The following is a 21,059-nucleotide window of genomic DNA, read 5'->3' as shown; positions in this document are numbered from 1 at the left end:
GCACACAGTATTATACCCAAAGTGACCCATGCACACAGTACTATCCCCCATAGTGTCCACTGCACACAGTATTATGCCCCATAGTGGCCTCTGCACACAGTATTATCCCCCATAGTGGCTACTGCACACAGTATTATGCCCTATAGTGGCCCCTAAACATAGTATTATGCCCCATAGTGGCCCTTACAGACAGCATTATGCCCCATAATGAACAGCCATGAACAATTATTATACTCTGGGGTCTTTTCAGACCCCGGAGTATAATAATCGGAGACCCAGGGGGGATACAAACATAAAAAAGCCACTATTACTTACCTATCATCCGCTCCGCTGCAGTATTCGGTAGTGTCGGCCTTCTTTAATAACGTACCGACGTCACATGACCCAGGACGCAGACCCCAGTCATGTGATGTCAGGGACATCACACAACTAGCCCCGAAGTCTGCCCGAAGCGTGGAAAGGTAAGTAACATGTTTATTATGTTTCTTTAACTTTCTGGGGCCTCCGATCATTATACTCAGGGGTCTGGAGTAACTCCAGCCGGTAACAGTCTATTAAAAAAAGAAAATAAAAACGCAGGGGTAGTGGCTGTCGCCGGGCCCCTAATGTCCTGGGCCCTGTGGCAGCTGCTACCGCTGCTAGCCCGGTAGTTACGCCACTGGTCTGTGGGGTCCATGTGCTTTCACTGCACACTGCTTGCCAATACGTTCAGTAGTCCGTTCAGGGGGGTCCCCATGCGGACTTCCCCAAACGGATTACCGATGCAGATGTGAACGAGGTCTAATGGACAGGTATGGGCTTGACAAAAGAAAGGAGAATATTACCTGCCTGACTGCATTGGGCTAACTGAACAGTTTGATGAAGAACGGATAGTGGCAACATTGTACTTTACACCAATCCATCCTACATTGCCCTCACAAATCTGGTCTTCTGGATGAATAAGAAAAAGTTACCAGAGACAACCCCAAAATCTCGTAGAAAGCCTTTACAGAAAAGCTCCCTTAGGAATAAGGTATAGTTTTTGCAGTTCTACCCACAGTATACTGCTTATTCTCATATTAATGCACATGAAACGCCAGACCTGTATTCAATATTCGGATGAAATTGTAGTGTAAACAATTAGATAAAAATTTAATTCAGTATAAAAATAAAAAAAATCTAAAGATTCCTCACAAATCCAGAAAATAATCAGCCTCAAAAATAATAACAGTAACCAAAAATAATGTGTCACTTTACAGCTGTCATGTGCGAAACACATGGCAAAATAAATGTGCCTCACAATTACCAAATGGTGATCACTTCTTTTCCCTGCCAAGTTTCACAGCTGGTTGGATTTTACAAAGTGTGAATTAGATGCAAGAACCATGAAAAAAATATTGGAAATTTCAACATAAATAAAAATGATAAAAAGACAATTATTATTATTAATAATAATAATAATAATAATAATAATAATAATAATACAAAGAGGAATCTATAAAGAAATTGACTGGGAATAGTAATACATTAGCCAAGGTTTTCTAAAGATTTCCCAGGATCTGAGAAAAACTACAGAAAAAACACCAAAAAGCTGAGATACTTCAGTGTAGACAACCAAATAGCCTGTAAGCCAACGGCCCACAAAATTCTTAATATCATTAAAATAACATCCAGACCAGGACTCCATCCGCTACATCCCCTACATGTACAGCTCCTGCCTAACACCATCCTCCTGACGTGACAGAGCCTAAATAGCATATGAGGCACCAAAACTAACAGCACTGATTGATCAAGAATGGTGGGGGCTAGAGAAAAAATGCCAGCTGTGCTGGAATCATTGGAGCGGTACTTATAATAAATGCTTAGAAATCTTTCAATTCTACAAGCCAAAGAGAGTTTTCTATTCTAAGTTTATATAAGGAGCCTTCCCTGTTTGCTAAGCCAGATCCTTAGGAGGCCAGATGTGATGGTACAGTATAGTTATTGTCTTAAAGTTCCAGGTCCGATCAGGAATTACTGTATGTAATACTAAATCTTTATCAGGTTTATCATCATTCTAGTTCATTATGACAAGGATTTTGGTGTTAATGCAGGGTCATAGCTAGGTTTCCTATATTGAGTGTAAATCTTCAGTTTGATGCCCTCATCCTGTATCTAAATACACCAGACAGCGTATTTGTAGCACAGTATCACTGGCAATGTACACATTTCATTTTATCTGATAAAACTAAACTCCAGTTTAAAACAGGAGTAAAACCAGCGAGTCTTTTAATGCTTTCATTCAGACAAAAATAGGGGTTTTGAGAGCAAGCAATTTATTGGCACAGTTTAGTGAAAGTAAGTTATCCAAATGATCAGGCTGCTGCCAAATACAGATCTGCTCAATGCCTCTGAACTGTGGGCAACTTGGATCATTTCAGTTATGTTGGCAAGCGGTGTGGCCAACTTGTTCAGCACAAAATTAACATGTTCAAGTACACGGGAAAGCTCGAAGGAGCTGCCGAATATTGCCGAGCATATATGTTGCTGTATATATATATATACAGTCCTATGAAAAAGTTTGGGCACCCCTATTAATCTTAATCATTTTTAGTTCTAAATATTTTGGTGTTTGCAACAGCCATTTCAGTTTGATATATCTAATAACTGATGGACACAGTAATATTTCAGGATTGAAATGAGGTTTATTGTACTAACAGAAAATGCGCAATATGCATTAAACCAAAATTTGACCGGTGCAAAAATATGGGCACCTCAACAGAAAAGTGACATTAATATTTAGTACATCCTCCTTTTGCAAAGATAACAGCCTCTAGTCGCTTCCTGTAGCTTTTAATCAGTTCCTGGATCCTGGATGAAGGTATTTTGGACCATTTCTTTCTACAAAACAATTCAAGTTCAGTTAAGTTTGATGGTCACCGAACATGGACAGCCCGCTCTCAAATGATCTGAAAACAAAGATTGTTCAACATAGTTGTTCAGGGGAAGGATACAAAACGTTGTCTCAGAGATTTAACCTGTCAGTTTCCACAGTTTCCATAGTAAGGAAATGGAAGACCACAGGGACAGTTCTTGTTAAGCCCAGAAGTGGCAGGCCAAGAAAAATATCAGAAAGGCAGAGAAGAAGAATGGTGAGAACAGTCAAGGACAATCCACAGACACCTCCAAAGAGCTGCAGCATCATCTTGCTGCAGATGGTGTCACTGTGCATCGGTCAACTATACAGCGCACTTTGCACAAATAGAAGCTGTATGGGAGAGTGATGAGAAAGAAGCCGTTTCTGCACGTACGCCACAAATAGAGTTGCCTGAGGTATGAAAAAGCACATTTGGACAAGGCAGCTTCATTTTGGAAACAAAAATTGAGTTGTTTGGTTATAAAAAAAAGGCGTTATGCATGGCGTCCAAAAAGAAACAGCATTCCAAGAAAAACACATGCTACCCACTGTAAAATTTGGTGGAGGTTCCATCATGCTTTGGGGCTGTGTGGCCAATGCCGGCATCGGGAATCTTGTTAAAGTTGAGGGTCGCATGGATTCCACTCAGTATCAGCAGATTCTTGAGAATAATGTTCAAGAATCAGTGACGAAGTTGAAGTTACGCCGGGGATGGATATTTCAGCAAGACAATGATCCAAAACACCGCTCCAAATCCTCAGGCATTCATGCAGAGGAACAATTACAATGTTCTGGAATGGCCATCCCAGTCCCCAGACCTGAATATCATTGAACATCTGTGGGATGATTTGAAGCGGGCTGTCCATGCTCGGCGACCATCTAACTTAACTGAACTTGAATTGTTTGTCCAAAATACCTTTATCCAGGATCCAGGAACTGATTAAAAGCTACAGGAAGCGACTAGAGGCTGTTATCTTTGCAAAAGGAGGATGTACTAAATATTAATGTCACTTTTCTGTTGAGGTGCCCATACTTTTGCACCGGTCAAATTTTGGTTTAATGCATATTGCGCATTTTCTGTTAGTACAATAAACCTCATTTCAATCCTGAAATATTACTGTGTCCATCAGTTATTAGATATATCAAACTGAAATGGCTGTTGCAAACACCAAAATATTTAGAACTAAAAATGATTAAGATTAATAGGGGTGCCCAAACTTTTTCATAGGACTGTATATATATATATATATATATATATATATATATATATATATATATATATTTACACAGAGAAGATTCTTAGACTGCTATATAATCATGTTTATTCTGACAAGTAATGATAGTGTTGACAAACATATACATAGAGGATCATTTACGAGGATATAATGACTCCTCATAACTAATACATATACATACAGTAAGTACATTAGGAATGTATACATTTTTCTGACAAAAAAAAAACCCCATCATATTATCATAAGACTGAAATAAAATTTGGTTTATTTTTGTTATTTTTTTCTTTCAAGAAATAAATATTTATTAATATTTAGCCACTTAAAGGGATGAGACAAAGATGAACAGCCCTTGATGAAAACATGTTGAAGCTGTTATGTGTGACATGCAGTTGCTTGTCTCTTGTTTCAGCCCTCTAAAGTTTATTAACCCCTTCCTGCCGCCGGCATTTTTCAATTTTCGTTTTTGACTCCCTGCTTTTCAAAACCCATAACTTTTTTATTTTTCTGCTCACATAGCCATACGAGCTCTTAAAGAAGTTGCCCAGGATATATATATATATATATATATATATATATATATATATATATATATATATATATATTTTTTTTTTCTTTTTTTTACATCTTGTAATGCTTTGCAATAGTGATCAGACCCCATGGGGTTCAAGACCCCTAGACATTCTATTAAATATAGTATATAACAAAGTTAAAAAAAAATTTGGCTGCACAGTAAACACCATACAAATGAAGGCTGTAAGAAAGTTGTACACATGAACTTGTTCTCCAATTCCATCCCACGTCCCTGGTCCCTTTCCTTAGGCCGATAAAAGGCTTCAGGGGTCACATGACCACTGCAGCCAATTATCGGCCTGGCTTCAGTGGTCACGGGACTTCTGCTGAAAAGAAGATTCTCAAGCTGCAGGCGTGGACAGCACAGGGAGACCATGGGGCACTGGTGAAAGGTGAATATGGCTTGTTTGTTTGTTTGTTTGATTTGTTTTTTCACCTACTCCAGCCTAATATAAAAAAAAATAATAATAATAATCTTGGACAACCTCTTTAATGTTTGTTGGACAAATTGTTCTTAATAATGGCACCATTTAACATTCCGTACAATGTACTGGGAAGTGGAAAAAAAAACAGAATATGGTGGAATTGGAGAAACAGTGAGTTTATGTAATTTTATTATGGGCTTTGTTTTTATTTTTTTTATATTTGTTTTACTTTTTTTTTTTTTTTGATCACTAATACAATGCATTACAATGCTAATAAACTGCAAAATACAGCTACTTCTATTACTGGTTGCATAGAGCAGCCTGCAATAGAAGAGATGCCAAGACAAGCCTCGGATCCTTCAACAGGTCATCAATATCAGATTATCAATATCAGATCATCAATATCAGATCAGTGAGGATATGACAACTTAAACCTCAATATATGGATTCAGAAGATAACAGCTCTGCACATTGTGTAGTGGCCATGTTGGGGTGTTTCTGACTTCATAAACTGTGCCAGGATAGACCATCATTATCAACTCTTGGAAACCTCTTGCTGTTATGGGGAGTGTTACACTGGGGTGCTTAGTGCCCACCAGTTAAATTCATTCTGGGCGCACTATACATATACCTGTAAATATTACCTATTTGCAAATTCACCAGCTGGGGGTTCCACCTGTTGACAAGTCCAAGGTTATGGGGACACTATGGATGTAGTCCTGTGGTTGTCACTATAGCCGTCCTCTCACATCTTTATTTTATCTTCATTATCAGGATGTGGCCAGGAGATAGATTCCTTATAAATCATGTTATAAATGTAATAGAATTGTGTTGGAATTTCTGCAATAATCACAGGTCAGAATGTAAGTTTGTTCTTCCGAGAGGATAACTGGACTCCATTCAAAGCAAGATTGTTTTATGATTAAAGTTTCCAAAAAGATGGTGATAATAATAATAATAATAATAATAATAATAATAATATATTAATATTGCAAATTTACGCACATTCTGTCCAAATATTTCATTGTGTCAGGTCATATCAACCTATTACAATCATTCTATCTATCACGCTTCAGAGAATTCCCACTTGTTAGAAAGGTCGCTTGACCAAACTTAGATCACAATTTGTCCCTTTGCTGGGACCCCCAGAATTTAGCTGTAAATTGTATGGAAACTTGTAAGTGAGGGTTCTGTGTTTTTTTTCAGTGCAACAAAAGGAAAAAAAATGAAAAAATACACAGCACTCTAAAAAGCAATACGTTGTTAATATAATGGAGAACAAGACAGACTCTCTCTGTAACAACGTTCTTTACAATAACTCTCCATTCCGGCCAAGTGATAAGGTTCCTGAATGTGAGACCCCTCTATTAACTCAAAATTCACTAGCGGGGTATTGGAAATAGGTTTTCTATATTATTTATTATAATATGTTTGTGCAATATTTTACTTTATACATTTTTTTATATAAGGAAAACCAGACTGCAACATAAAAAATATATGTGTCAATGAATAAATCTATACAAAAATCTAACCTGCAAATCTTCTTAAGGCTGCATTTTATGAGCAGTTACTAAAGGCTTTTGCTATTTTCTCCCGATATGTTCTATGTATACTTTTCTAAGCACATATGCCCAGCCTCTGCACACTTCTCTATCTAAACAGGTCAAATTAGTGTTATTTTAAGCCTTCTAGCAAGGGTAGAGGTCAGGGGTCATGGGTGTCATGTACACTTCATAGACAATTAAACCAAGATATTTGTGTAATTGGAAACATTTACTACAGAGGCTCCCAAGCCTCAAATGTCATGACCCATCTGGCACTAAGTTTACTTTTGAGGCGCAACATAATTACTTAAGTAATAAACATTAAACATGGAAAAAATCCAAACAAATAATTAACCACTTATGTCCTGGATAAAATGCCTCGGCATAATCTTCTAAAATCCATGTATGTGTTTAAGTGTGGGAAAGTCAATAATTAAAACCTCTTTAGCTAACATTCCTAACAAGTCATGCAGGACTTTCATGCAGATTTTGTATCCTGTTCTAATAAAACTGCTCAAACAAAGGGGTATTCTGATAATATAAGAGAACTGCCGGACTCATAGGGATCCAACCCCTGGGAATTCCATCATTCATACGTATGGGGGTCCCTTGGACCACTTTCTGAATGGAGCAGTTGACAGCATATGCATAGTTATGGTATTGCTGGAGATAACTGAGAAGAGAGTTGTCCCACTGAGAACAAAGAGTTAACTTAACCCATTTCATTTAGAACAGGACTCCGAGACAACAAACCTTCACAAAAATCAGTGTTTGGACTCCCACAAGTCGGACATTTATTCCCTATTCAGGGATTAGGGGATATGTTTAAATTAGAATACAGACGTATTGCCCTCAGAATAGCCCATTACCTGCAAAAATCTTATGCTCAGTTTAGATTGGTATTTATAACCAAAAGGATTTTCTGGTAAGGCTACATTCACATCTGTGCCGTTGGGGAACCAGAGCAACAGACAAGTGGATTACTTAAATAGTGGATACCTCAAGTGTTTTTAATCTGAAAGCAGTGGACGAAAAAGTTGTGTGTACAAGACGTCTTCTATCACCAATTTCAGGTGGGCAACAGTCTATTACAGAGATTCTGACGCAGGTATGAACATAGCCTAACCTTGTTCTGACCGGTAGGAAATCTAATTAAGGAGACAACCAGCAATAGAAAACAATAGGGGCAGAGCAGAAGCCTCAAACACAGAGGAGAGAAAAAGCAGATTTCAGACCATCTCAAACCAAATAAGCCAGAGTCACTTCCTTTTAGAGTACAACCAATCCATAGCTTCAGGCTTCTGGGCCCTGCTGCAAAATCTGTAATAGGTTAGCACTGCAGCCTTGCGGCACTGGAGTCCTGGGTTCAAATCCCACCAGGAACAACATCTACAAGGAGTTTGTATGTTTTTCCCGTGTTTGTGTGGATTTCCTCCCATTCTACAAAGACATACTGATAGGGAAAAAAAGTACATTGTGATCCCTATATGGGGCTCACAATCTACATTAAAAAAAAAAAATCTGTAATAGAGCCCATGTCTATCTTGTATAATATAGAATATTAGTATATTTTATGTGGCAGAAAGACCTTACACCCCTTAGAACAACCAAACTATAGCAAAGCAGGAAGCACTCCTCCAAACACAGCGAGTTGAATTAATGCCAAAGAGCTCAATTTGTGTCTCATCTCATCGGACCAATCTGGATGATTCTGAGAGTGATTGGGAGAAGGTGCTGTGGTCAGATGAGACAAAAATTGAGCTCTTTGGAATTAACTCAACTCGCCATGCTTGGTGGAAGAGAAATGCTGTCTATGATCCAAAAAACACCGTCCCCACAGTCAAGCATGGAGCTGGAAAAATTATGTTTTCTCGGGGGTGTTTCTCGGCACAGGACTACTTCACCGCATCAATGGGAGAATGGATGGAGCCATGTACCGTAAACTCCTAAGTGACAACCTCCTTCCCTCCATCAGGACATTAAAAATGGGTCGTGACTGGATCCTCCAGCAGGACAATGACCCAAAATATACAGCCAAGGCATCAAAGGAGTGGCTCTAAGGGAGCATTCACATGGCGTAACGTCCCGCGAGATTTGGCACGTGTACACCGCGTGACCCTTTGCGTGCCGTACACGCTCCCATTCATTTCAATGGGAGCAGGGAGCGTATGCGCCGCGCTAGTTTGCGGCCGTGCATTTATTCACGGCCGCAAACTAGCGCGGCGCATACGCTCCCCGCTCCCATTGAAATGAATGGGAGCGTGTACGGCACGCAAAGGGTCACGCGGCGTACACGTGCCAAATCTCGCGGGACGTTACGCCGTGTGAATGCTCCCTAAAAGAAGCACATTAAGGTCATGGAGTGGCCTAGCGAGTCTCCAGACCTTAATCCCATAGAAAACTTATGGAGGGGGCTGAAGCTCTGAGTTGCCAAGAGACAGCCTCAAAATCTTAATGATTTAGAGATTATCTGCAAAGAAGAGTGGACCAAAATTCCTCCAGACATGTGCGCAAATCTCATCATCAACTACAAAAGACGTCTGACTGCTGTGCGCGCCAACAAGAGTTTTACCACCAAGTATTAAGTCTTGTTTACCAGAGGGATCAAATACTTATTTCTCTCTGCAAAATGGAAATAAAGTTATACAATATATAAAATTCAATTTTCTGGATTTTATTTTTTATATTCTATCTCTCACTGTTAAAATTAACCTTCCCTTAAAATTATAGACTGTTCATGTCTTTGTCAGTGAGAAAACTTACAAAATCTGCAAGGGAGCAAATACTTATTTCCTTCACTTTATATGTATATAAACCCTCCGTATACTTATGTGACTAGTTGTACACCACACTGCTTCAGTTCTAATAGATTTCTGAAGGCCTTTACAAAAAGATATTTTTCCCTAAGCAATGCACAGCAGAATATTATGGTGTCCAATGTCTTGGATCTTACAGTTGAAGCACATGACTGTATTGTACAGGGCAGGATCCATTAAGGCTTTCAATGATAGCATTTATATGGAGAGCTGGCACCTGTTATCCCCTGGGACACCCACCAGATAGTGCCCTGTAATACTGGCCTCACATTTACAACAATGCACTATTATAAGTATAGTCTCTTCTTATATCTGCAGGAATCTCGCCATTATCACCCCCTTACCAGGTAGCACAGAGATTATTATCTGGAGTAAAGAGACGCGGCCTCTCACATGTAAACTTCTGTGTAACTCAGCTTGAGAATGATCCCAGGACTTTCTTGCCACCATTCATTGCACTGACTACTGTATTTTTCTAACTCACTTCTAGAGCTGCTTATATGGGGTTGTCCATATATAAAAGGAAGCATAACAAACCATATAACATAATAAACTAATTTGTGTATGTGTTTCATTTTATATTAAACACAAGCTCCTCTGGTCATGTTCCCACTGCACATATGATAGATAGATAGATAGATAGATAGATAGATAGATAGATAGATAGATAGATAATTAGATAGAATGACACACATCTGCAAATTGACATCTACTTACACTTGTAAATTGCAAGAAACGGCAGTGTTGATGGCATGTTAGAGATATTCTCTACCGACCATCAAAGGGATTGCTAAGAATTAAAAGACAGATTTTGCTTTTCTTTTCAGTGAAATTCTTGCCAATGTGCTGTGTTTGGTATTGCAGCACAGGACAATTCACTGAAATAGAGATGTTATGCAATAACAGACACTTCCATGGACAAGAGTGGCGCTGTTTCTCAAAAAAGGCAGAACCTCGTTTTATAATTTTACAGAAGCCTTTGATGTAACATCGAGAGCGACCATGCTGACATCCAGTCAGTGGCGTAACTAGAAATGGCGGGGCCTCGTGGTGAACTTTTGACATGGCGCCCCCCCCCCGACTGACACCAACGCCGAAGGCCTCGACCGACCCCCTCCTACGCATTCCTGCGTGCCCTATTATGCCCCATAGTGGCCCCTGCACACAGTACTATACCCCATAGTGGCCCCTGCACACAGTATTATGTCCCTCAGTGACCCCTCCACACAGTATTATCCCCCATAGTGGCCCCTGCACACAGTATTATCCCCCATAGTGCCCCCTCCACACAGTGTTATCCCCCATAGTGGCCCCTGCACACAGTATTGTACCCCAGAGTATAATAATCGGAGACCCAGGGGGAGAAAAACATAAAAAAAACCTCTGTTACTCACCTATCTCCTGTCTCCTACGCTGTCGGCCTCCGAAGTAGTCCATCTTCAATGACGTCAGACGTCATATGACCCGGGACGCAGGCCGGGGTCATGAGACGTCAGACGACTAGGCCAAAGCCTGCCCGGATCGTGGAGAGGTAAGTAACAGTGTTTTTTATGTTTCTTACCTCTCCCAGTCTCCCAGACTGAAAAGACCCCCGAGTATAATGATAGCAGCGGTAGCGGCTGTCACCGAGCCCCTAATGTCCTGGGCCTGTGGCAGCTGCCTATGCTGCTACGGCGGTTGTTACGCCACTGCATCCAGTACAGACATCAAACATCATCACCAATTACATGACTAGGGCATCTATGCCAAAACACCACTGTACTCGCTTAGGTTACTTTTTCAGTTCTCCCATAGTTTTGTTTTAAATGTCTACAATGAGATCAATACCTGGAAACAATTGTATGAATACATTATAGAATTGCTGTTTAAGGCCCCATCCTACACATTGCGTATCACATCCACACATTGCGGAAAAAATAAGCAAAGAGGACACACTGAAATTTCCAAAACCATCGCTGTTTATGCTGTACGGAAATGCTAGCGGTTTCCTTATAGGTATAATGGAAGCAGAAAGTCTGCAGAGGTTTTTTACTATCTGTGGTAAAGACCGCTATGTGTTGGCACCACAGTTTTTCCTGCAGCCTTAAAGCCACATGTAGCAGGACCTGCCTGCTGCAAAAATTATTTGGTTATCACCATGGATTTTATTCCTGCACCAAACCCTCTGCAAGAAATTGACATAGTACACTGGCAATCCTGCCGATAGCTAACCTACCACAACTATGCCACGTGTGTCCCTGGCATAAAAAGGTTTATCCAGAAATAAAATGTATCACCTATCCACACAATAGGGAACAAGAGTCTGACCGCTGAAAGTCCCACCACTGGGACAACTATTCATCACAAAAACAGTGTCTCATATACATCCCTTTTAATGTAGCAAAGATTGCTACTCTTCTTATCACTATGGGACTGCCAGGGATAGGAGAGCTGCAGTCATTTTGCTTCTCTTTGCCAGTCCCAATGACTTGAAGGGAGAGGTAGCATTCATGTTCCAGTATTGCTCCACTTAAATACTAGCCCTGGTAGGGGTCCAGGCAGTGGGATTCACAGCAATCAGACACTAGTTTTATTTGTGAGAAACCATCCCCTTAATGCAGATACTCTTTACTCTTAAACATATTCTTCTCCTTCTTTAAAGAGATTGTCCACATAGAGGAGAAAGCCTGACGTCTGTGCCTTCTATGATGGCTGGATAACCTAATAGGGCATTAAATCATGGCTGTCTTTATGAGTCTACCCCTTTAAAAAGATAAATAAGAATTTATAGCTCACATTAATAACAATGGATAGGACGCCTCTTCAGTATAATGCACGTATAATACAGGGCGCACCTATTCTGCACAGTTGGGATGAGATATGCAGATACCAATTAAAAGAAATATGTTTCGTATGCATCATGATAGCAAAAGTGCAATTTTCAGGAATTATCCTTGAAACTTGTTACTATGCCTACAAAAGTATTCATGCATAGCATTGAATGACGGAATTCATTTTCCATAGGCAGAGATTGAGAAATGATGTACAGAATTACATAAAGCCTATTGAAGCATAAAAGATATTACAGCAAATGATGTGATGGCCTCATTCCTGCACAAGGTTATGGCAAAGCGTACAGAATTCACACGATGAAAAGATCTAATGAAACTGTTGGGTTGAATCATCACAAAGCACAGGTTTTATGCTGGAATGAAAAAAAACCCACATTCTTTATGAGTGATGCCACATCATAGGCAGTAAGGCTGGGACGTTAATCGAATAAATTCAATTACTTTGCCATTCCTAAGATTTGTGACTCTGATTTTCATCAGAATCTTGAGACCCATGTGAGCGCTGCCCGCTGTCTGGGACAGTGGCGTAACTACCACCATAGCAGCAGTAGCAGCTGCCACAGGGCCCGGGACATTAGGGGCCCGGTGACAGCTGCTACCGCTGCTATCATTATTCTCGGAGGTCTTTTCGGACCCCCGAGTATAATGATCGGGGCCCCCTGTTGGTGGAATACTTTCCACCAACAGGGGGCCCCGAAGCTGCAGCAACGGCTGAGACACAGGAGCTGCAGCTCTGGCTCCTGTCAGCGCTTCAGGACGCTCTCCCTCTCTCTCCCCCCTCCCTTTCTCTGCTGTCCTCTGCCCACCAATGAGAGGAGGAGGCGGGGCTTATCTCTGCCGAGCTCCTGCCGTCCGTCCTGCACTGAAGAGGAAGAAAGGAACAAGGAAAGTGAAACTAAAGCTACACAGGTACATACTGGGGTTACTTATTAATGTCAGGCATATGGGGGGATTACTTGTGTTTTAGTAACTCCATGTGCCTCATATTAATAGCAGTTAACCCCATCATCTCCCTCACATTAACCCCTGTTTGCCTCACCATAAGAGTTACTGATATGTGAGACATATGGGGGTAATAATAATGAAGATACTTTATTATTACCTCCATGTCTCTCATATATCAGTAACTCTTATGGTGAGGCACACAGGGGTAATGTGAGGGAGATGATGGGGTTAACTGCTATTAATATGAGGCACATGGAGTTACTAAATTGTAATGCACATGACCAGATTTTTTATCCACAATTTGTCCTGGTATAGCGGTCAGCGGGTGACGTGACAGTATTTAGTCCTGTAGGGGCCACTATTGGGTATAATACTGTGTGCAGGGGTCACTATGGGACATAATACTGTGTGCAGGGGCCACTATTGGGTATAATACTGTGTGCAGGGGCCACTATTGAGTATAATACTGTGTGCAGGGGCCACTATGGGGTATAATACTGTGTGCAGGGGCCACTATAGGGTATAATACTGTGTGCAGGGGCCACTATTGGGTATAATACTGTGTGCAGGGGCCACTATTGGGTATAATACTGTGTGCAGGGGCCACTATGGGGTATAATACTGTGTGCAGAGGCCACTATGGAACATAATAGAGCGCGCAGGAATGCGTAGGAGGGACTCGGTCGAGATCTTCGGTGTCGGGGGGGGCCCCATGTCAAAAGTTCGCCACGGGGCCCCGCCATTCCTAGTTACGCCACTGGTCTGGGATATTCCATGTAGGCTTTCTCCTCCCAATGCAAACTATGATGAACAGTTTCTTGACTGTAGTCAGTAGTTGGATGGCAGGACAAGGAAGCTGCATGAAATATACTTACTCCTTCTCACTATACCAGATGAAATATCTTCAGGGTCTTTCAGGGTATTCTGTTCTATGACTGTATAAGGCTAGGACTCCATCCCTCATTCCACTTAAAATATGTGGAGAGAAAAGTCCTTCAAGCAAGACTTTTCTCTCCGCCGGTTTCAGGCTAAAACCCGGTGGACCCCATTATAGTCTATGGGGTCTGTGGGTTCCGCAGGTAACCGCTTTCTAAGCAGTTAGGGTTTCCTTTTTCAGAGCCGCAAGTGGACCCGGAAATTGGAAACCCGAACGCTAATGTGAACCTAAGGGATGCTCTATCAGTTTTTCTGCTACTAATATCCACATTATAGTTGCAGCACATTTTCCATTTGTCTTTGAGGCAGGGTGTGTGTACAATAAGAAGTGACCTGCTCCACTCCCCTATCCATTATAATTACTACTGGTTTGTTTATATATAATTCATGTAACAATAACTGTACAACAGCAAACAACTAGCTGAGAAAGCCAAATATGTATAATATAGGAGATCCAGGAACACTGGACTGTAAATACATGCTGGCATAATGCATCCTAGAAGATCCCTGACACAGGAAAACAGCAATCTATGAGAACAGTCAAGAAGGCTGCTTACAGTCTGTGAATAATATCCCATCTGTAATCACAGAATCAGCCAAAAGCACACATAAGTACAGAAGTAGATTTTTTTCTTTCATTGTAAGCAGTGAGATGTGCAAAATATTCAGTCCAGTGCACAGAGAAAGCAGTTTGCTGGCATGTATGGAGACTGTGAGGAGAATCAGCCCCTCTCTCTGGATTAACTGTGTGAATAGACCACTACCTTCCTCTTCCAGACACTGTGAACTTATCTTTCTTTTTAAATGTATCTATGAACATGGCTTCCCAAGTAACAGGGAGTGAACTGCAAATCAGCTATAAAGAAGACACCTAGTCCTTCTCCTGAATGCTATCACTATCATTATGCAGGAACAAGAAGGAACAAGAAGCAGGGCCAAGAAGGAGGAACAAGAAGAGGGCCCCTACACCTCCAAATAGGAAATTTATTTTGTGTTAGGACACTAATAAGACATTAGACTGTCTGTGGGGACAATAGGGGAATTACACTGCATATGGGCCTCAATGGCCATTATACCATGTGGCAATCACAAGGGGGCATTATACTGTGTGTGGCAAACTAAGGGGGTGAATTACACTGTGTGGGGCCACAAAGGGAGCTTAAGAATATGTGGTGCTCACTAAGGGGACGTTATACTGTGTGAGAGAACTATGTAGCATTATATAATGTGCACAATAATATGAGAGACAGCTGAAGGCATTATATTGTGAGGCGGCACTAAGGTGGCTTTACCACTGTATATTACGCAGATGTGGTCACTATTAAAATACAGAGGCACAGAGGACTGGGTGGGGTCAATGGGGCATGGCCATGATTATTTTGCTAATGGATTCTGTCAGGGTTTAAGAGTAGAGTCCTGATTGTCTGAACAGACCAAATGCATGACCTTTGCATGTAAACATTCTGGTTTCTTGGACAGCTTTGAAGAAGAAAATACGCAGTGGGATCATGGACCATGTCAAAAAATCATGGATAACTTTGGCATGGGGTTGGGTAGTCAACATCTGGATGAAAGAGTCCAGTGAACAAACAATGTGGCCCCCTGTATCTGGTATTTTAGTGTAGATATTCATATGAAAGAGATCTTTAGTTTTTGATGTTGTATAAATAAAGAATTCCGGAAATCATGGGATTTATGCAAGAAGTGTTCAGATTTATTTATAAAGCAAACCATAGAACAAAGGCAAAATAGTAATAATTCAGTCCAGCCTGGACTTTAACCAGATTTGGACATCCTGGTTAGTTGAAAAGTACAGAAGTATGGCACAGGTGGAACGTGGCATTACCATTCTGCCCAGATGGCGTGACTTACTTTCTGACTACCAACATAGAATACTCGGAGGGCCGTGTTACTTTGTTTTACATTTGATTTGTTTTGGACCATCATGTTACTACCTCAGATCATTGTTCCATTGCACATTGACTGTTGAGTTGTTTGAACAATATTATGTAACAGTTACTGTTCACAATGGATAGAAATAGCCTTGGTCATGGACATTGGGTCTTAGCTAATCATATTCTATTATTTAATATGAATATCCATGTTACCTGTGTCGCATAACTATATTCTAATGTCCTGAATACGTTTTGGATCTCTATAATAATCATATTTTCTGTATTACAATAAAAACTTAAATATAATATTATAATGTAAGACGCAAGAACACTGTGCAACAAAATAATAAACTGATTTTTCAGTTTAATTTTAACACCTTAAATAAGTTAGTTGCCTTCTACCAACAAGAGCACCATACAGTGAAAAGGTTGTTCATGGTATTGCAGCTGAGACTGCCCTGTTTTCATGATAGGTGTGGGTCCCACAGGTGTTACTCATATGTATTGGACATTTATGGCATATGGCAATATGTCTGTTTTTTTTGGTATTATTTCAGCCAGTGCAACTATTATGAAGAAATGGTTTGGCCAATAGATTTGACAAGTATAAATGTCCAAGGCAATGTTCTACAAGTACAGGTATTATGAGACGTATTGTGACTATATGGTCCCTATTCAATAACTTGAGCAAAACGTGAACAATGAAGAGGCGATGGATGTAGGGATATTATAAGGTTTAGGCATTTAGCATGAGCTGGAATAGACATAGGGGATTAGAAATGCTTCCAGTCACATTCCTTTAACACTGCCAAATGGATCTGTCCATCTCCTCCCAAAACCAATGAAAAGGACAACACAAGGACCCCATGGGGGTAACCACAGCCAGGCTTTGTTGTTGCTGCACATGGTAAAAAGGAAAAACCAACAGAAGTGACCTGAGGATAACAAAAGACTAGAGAGAATGAGCCAAGGAGAACGCAAAACCAGGGCGAAAATAAAAGGGAGATAACACCGAGGAATTAGAAGAAGGGAAAAGTATGATAACGGAAAAGATGTCAAGAGGGAAAGAATAAGAAAAAGAAACAAGTATATATCTATATATCTCTCTATATGTAAAGGTTCTAGATAGAGATAGATAGATAGATAGATAGATAGATAGATAGATAGATAGATAGATTCAGTCCACAAGGATTGAGAAAGGTATCTTGTGGATTAAAACGTAGCACTTTGGGGTAATAAGAGTCTCTTTATTCACACATTGGAGCGCTGCCTCTTTTATGATTTACTTCTTGGCCTTTGCCGCTGTCCTGAAGAACATCCATCCAAGTTTTACACATTATTTTGGTAGTGCTGCTCTTTTATGGATATAGATAGAATGTTTCAAGGAGATTACTTTTTGCAATACATCTCAAGACAATGTATCAAGAGCCAGCAGAGCAAATGTTCTCCATACAGTAGGCTGCAAAGCATGACACAGCAGTATTCAGACACAGACAAGGAACATTTAAGCCTCAATGACCCCAGCTGCTTGAAGAAACATGTTCTGTCAGGGGGTAGAAACCATATCACTTGTCCAACCCTTGTATTCAGGTAAATGACTTTGTGGGAATGTCAGCCCTTCTGTCAGTTTGGAGAACCAGGTCAGGTGACGCCTATTCACACAGTGATACGCATGGTCAGGCATTGACCTTTAGCATCCCCAGAACATACAGAAAAGGGCAACATTAATGAAAAGTACAGTAAGGGTTACAACGTACATACATATGGACATGCGATTTTGCAAACATTTTTTATTTTATAATATTTAAAACAGTCCTATGGAGAAGGAAGTCATTTCTAAACAATAAACTGTGGAGGTTTATGTCCCTACAGATGGGATTAACAATATTCGGCCTTAGTTGTCACAACAAACTAAAGGCACAACAAATATTAAAGCTGAAGAAATAGCTATACAGTCACGTAGAGCCGGATTCACATCTGGGCCAGGATTTCTTTTATTCCTTTCTGTCATAGGAACAGAAAAGCGGACAGGCTAAAACTGTATCTGATAGACCCCATTGACTATACTGGGGACTGTTGTCTTTATCCATCATGGTGTCTATCTATTTGGCCAGGACTTTGTGATGGACTCTGCTAAGACAGATGTGAACACAACCTAAGCTGGTCTAACATTTACAATATTCTTTAAAACCAAAAAGTGAAAAACCGCATCCAGTGTATTTAATGCGCTCACTGAAAATATCATCCATGACTCACCGCAGAGCCGGCCAACTTTTTATACCTTTTGATACACATCCAAAATGAAAAGTACCTTGTTAGTTTGGTGTGTGACTAGCGGCATCCTATGAGAAACCATTACATAATCATAAAACTCTCACCAGGGCTATGTTCACACACTACAGTTTTGAGACAATATAGGTGTAATGTTTTCAGTTTCTTGTGTGACGTTTGGAAGCCATTCCTGGGTATTATCCTGACTGTGATCATTGGGCCTGTCTTACAACACACATTGTTATCACATCGGCTAATTACTAAGGCAGGCGTTATCTTCCATTGTAGACAATCATATACATTGATAATCACTAAAGGCTGCCGCAATGAGTCCAATGTAACTCCAACCTTAGGCAGGTAGTCTGCACTCAGTAAGTAAATACAAGGGTGTAGAGAGGTTCTATACATATCAACACTAATAGTCCCTACTTTGTCAGTTTACTGCTATTAAATATCCTTCTACAGCAGACACACTGCAGGACAGCTAATGTGATACCCCGCTCAGTCTTGTACATCGGCGTTCTCTGATCAGTCCAATTGCCAGCTGACCTGACCACAAATTAACTCGCTTCAATTCGCCACATTCTAACTGTAGGTAATCATATTCAATGTTCCCCTATGAGTTTCCCTAATATTCATAAGGGGGATGTATATAGCAGTTTACAGTATATATACAGTTTATACAGCAGTAAAAACCACAGTTTGCAGGACCATAGTGGTTGGCCCCGCTACTTAAGGACTGACCAGGACTGTTCACGGGACTGTTTGCAGGACCATAGTAGTTGGCCTCGCTATTTAAGGACTGAACAGTCCTGTTCAGTCCTTAAGTAGCGGGGCCAACCACTATGGTCCTGCAAACTGTGGTTTTTACCGCACATTGTTTGCAGGGCACAAACTGCTAGATACATCCCGCTGATGAACTATTATATTAGGGAAACGCGTAGGGGAACATTGAATATGATTATCTACAGATAGAACGTGGCGAATTGAAGCGAGTTATTTTGTGGTCAGGTCAGCTGGCAATTGGACTGATCAGAGAACGCCGATATACAAGACTGACCGGGGTATCACATTAGGTGTCCCGTAGTGTGTCTGCTGTAGCAGGATATTTAATAGCAGTAAACTGACAATTTGTATCTTTAATAGTGTTGGTGAAAGTAGAAGGAAAACAGGGTGGAGGTGGGTGGAAACTAATCACGAGAAGCCCTATAATCCCTCGCCAAACCAACTAACCACACTGTTATCTTTCATATCCCTCAAAAAATGCAACAGAGGGTAGGACTGAGTTTTATGATGGGGACTGGATAGGGATATTTTAATGAAGAGAATTAAAGGTTATGTTTTATCATATGAAATAAAGTAGGGACTATTAGTGTTGATAGTCTGCACTCAGGTAACCATCTGCAGAGAACGGATCTGCGTTCACTTTGTCACCTGAAGAAGTTGCCAAGTTATTTCAGGTTTACCCAGTAGTCTGTACAGGAGCCTAACAGCAATCCCCCTGCTGTATACATATTACAGTATCAGATTGTATACTGCTCAGAAGCTGGCAAGTGAAGTCAGAAAATTACATGAGACTCTGTAACCTTTGCCTACACTCAGGTAATGCCATGAAATTGCCATTTTACACCTCTCATGGCCAAGAGCATTACAGGCAGCCCCTGCCACACATTGATCAATGGGTGAGCTGTCACACGTGGGTACAAAGCACGTGTGAGTGCCCTGACAAGCTGGAACCTCCAGCGCTACAGTGATTGATGCAAATGTGAACAGTGGCATAGAGAAGAGGGCTGCACTTACTTTCCTGTGCCATGCTGATGACAGTCTCCGTGGTGGCATGATACTCATCCTCTTCCACGAAAGCATTATGCTGGAAGGAGTCTCCCTGAAACTCGTGCTGGTCCAGGATCTGCTGCAGAGGGGGAGCCTTGGGCAGCAGCTGGTTCACCACCTCCCGGGTGATATTTGGGGCTTCCTTTAGCCTGAGTTTGCTGAGGATCTGGGACTTGATGCTCTCCAGCCTCATCTCCTTGCTGTGCTTCCTCCACATACACACCGGGCAGTCCTGCTCCTCACTTTCTGCCAGGGAGCTCTCCACCTGCAGGGCTCCTTTCTCCATCATAGACTCTCCTCCACTCTTGGAAAACTCCAGGGACAGGACCAGCATGCAGAAGAAGAGAGGATAGCGCTGAGACAGCATAGCTGGGTGCCCAGGCTGAGGACTGCTGCTGCTGCTGGTGCAGAGAGGACAGCTGCCTTGTGCAGGTCTTTATAGGGGAGGGGTAGGCAACCACAGATCATGTACTAGGCACAGGGACTCCTTCTTTTTATATCCCAACTGTTCTCTGTCGTAAAATGCTTTCATTGGCTGGAGAGGTAACAAAAGGCCCCTAGCAGGGCTGTCAACAAAGTAAAACACAGGCAGAGAGAGAGAGGAGAGGAAGAGAACAGGAGAAAAGTGACTACTCTGGATTCAGAGCCTGTGACTTGGTACAGGGAAGGGGGCTGTGACACATCTTAAAGACACAAAGCCCTCTTATTGTAACACTCCTGTGCTCCCTCCTCATCCACCTCTGGAACAGGGAACACCCCCCCCTTTATAGCCGCTTTATGGCAAGCAGAACCTGTAGCTATGGCCAAGGGCAGCAGATCTTGTAGAGTAATAAAGTGTATGTACTAACATCTTCTCTAGTGCCTGCCGCTGAAAAAGACTCCA

At 41.2% G+C, this 21,059-nt stretch overlaps 1 protein-coding gene across 1 annotated transcript in view; it reads right to left on the bottom strand.

The window, feature by feature from the left end:
- The window catches only part of GDF11 (growth differentiation factor 11), a 102,492-nt gene extending 81,722 nt beyond the window's left edge, over positions 1–20,770 (bottom strand). The window contains exon 1 of the mRNA XM_075265675.1: positions 20,144–20,770. Coding sequence (XP_075121776.1) covers positions 20,144–20,543 — 400 coding nt within the window. The 5' untranslated portion in view covers positions 20,544–20,770. The remainder of the gene's footprint in view (positions 1–20,143) is intronic.
- Between the last annotated feature and the right edge of the window lie 289 nt (positions 20,771–21,059).

The sequence above is a fragment of the Leptodactylus fuscus genome, chromosome 2 (genome assembly GCF_031893055.1).
Source record: "Leptodactylus fuscus isolate aLepFus1 chromosome 2, aLepFus1.hap2, whole genome shotgun sequence".
NCBI lineage: Eukaryota > Metazoa > Chordata > Amphibia > Anura > Leptodactylidae > Leptodactylus > Leptodactylus fuscus.
The sequence above is the reverse complement of the archived record's forward strand: the minus strand, read 5'-3'. Positions and strand labels throughout refer to the sequence as shown.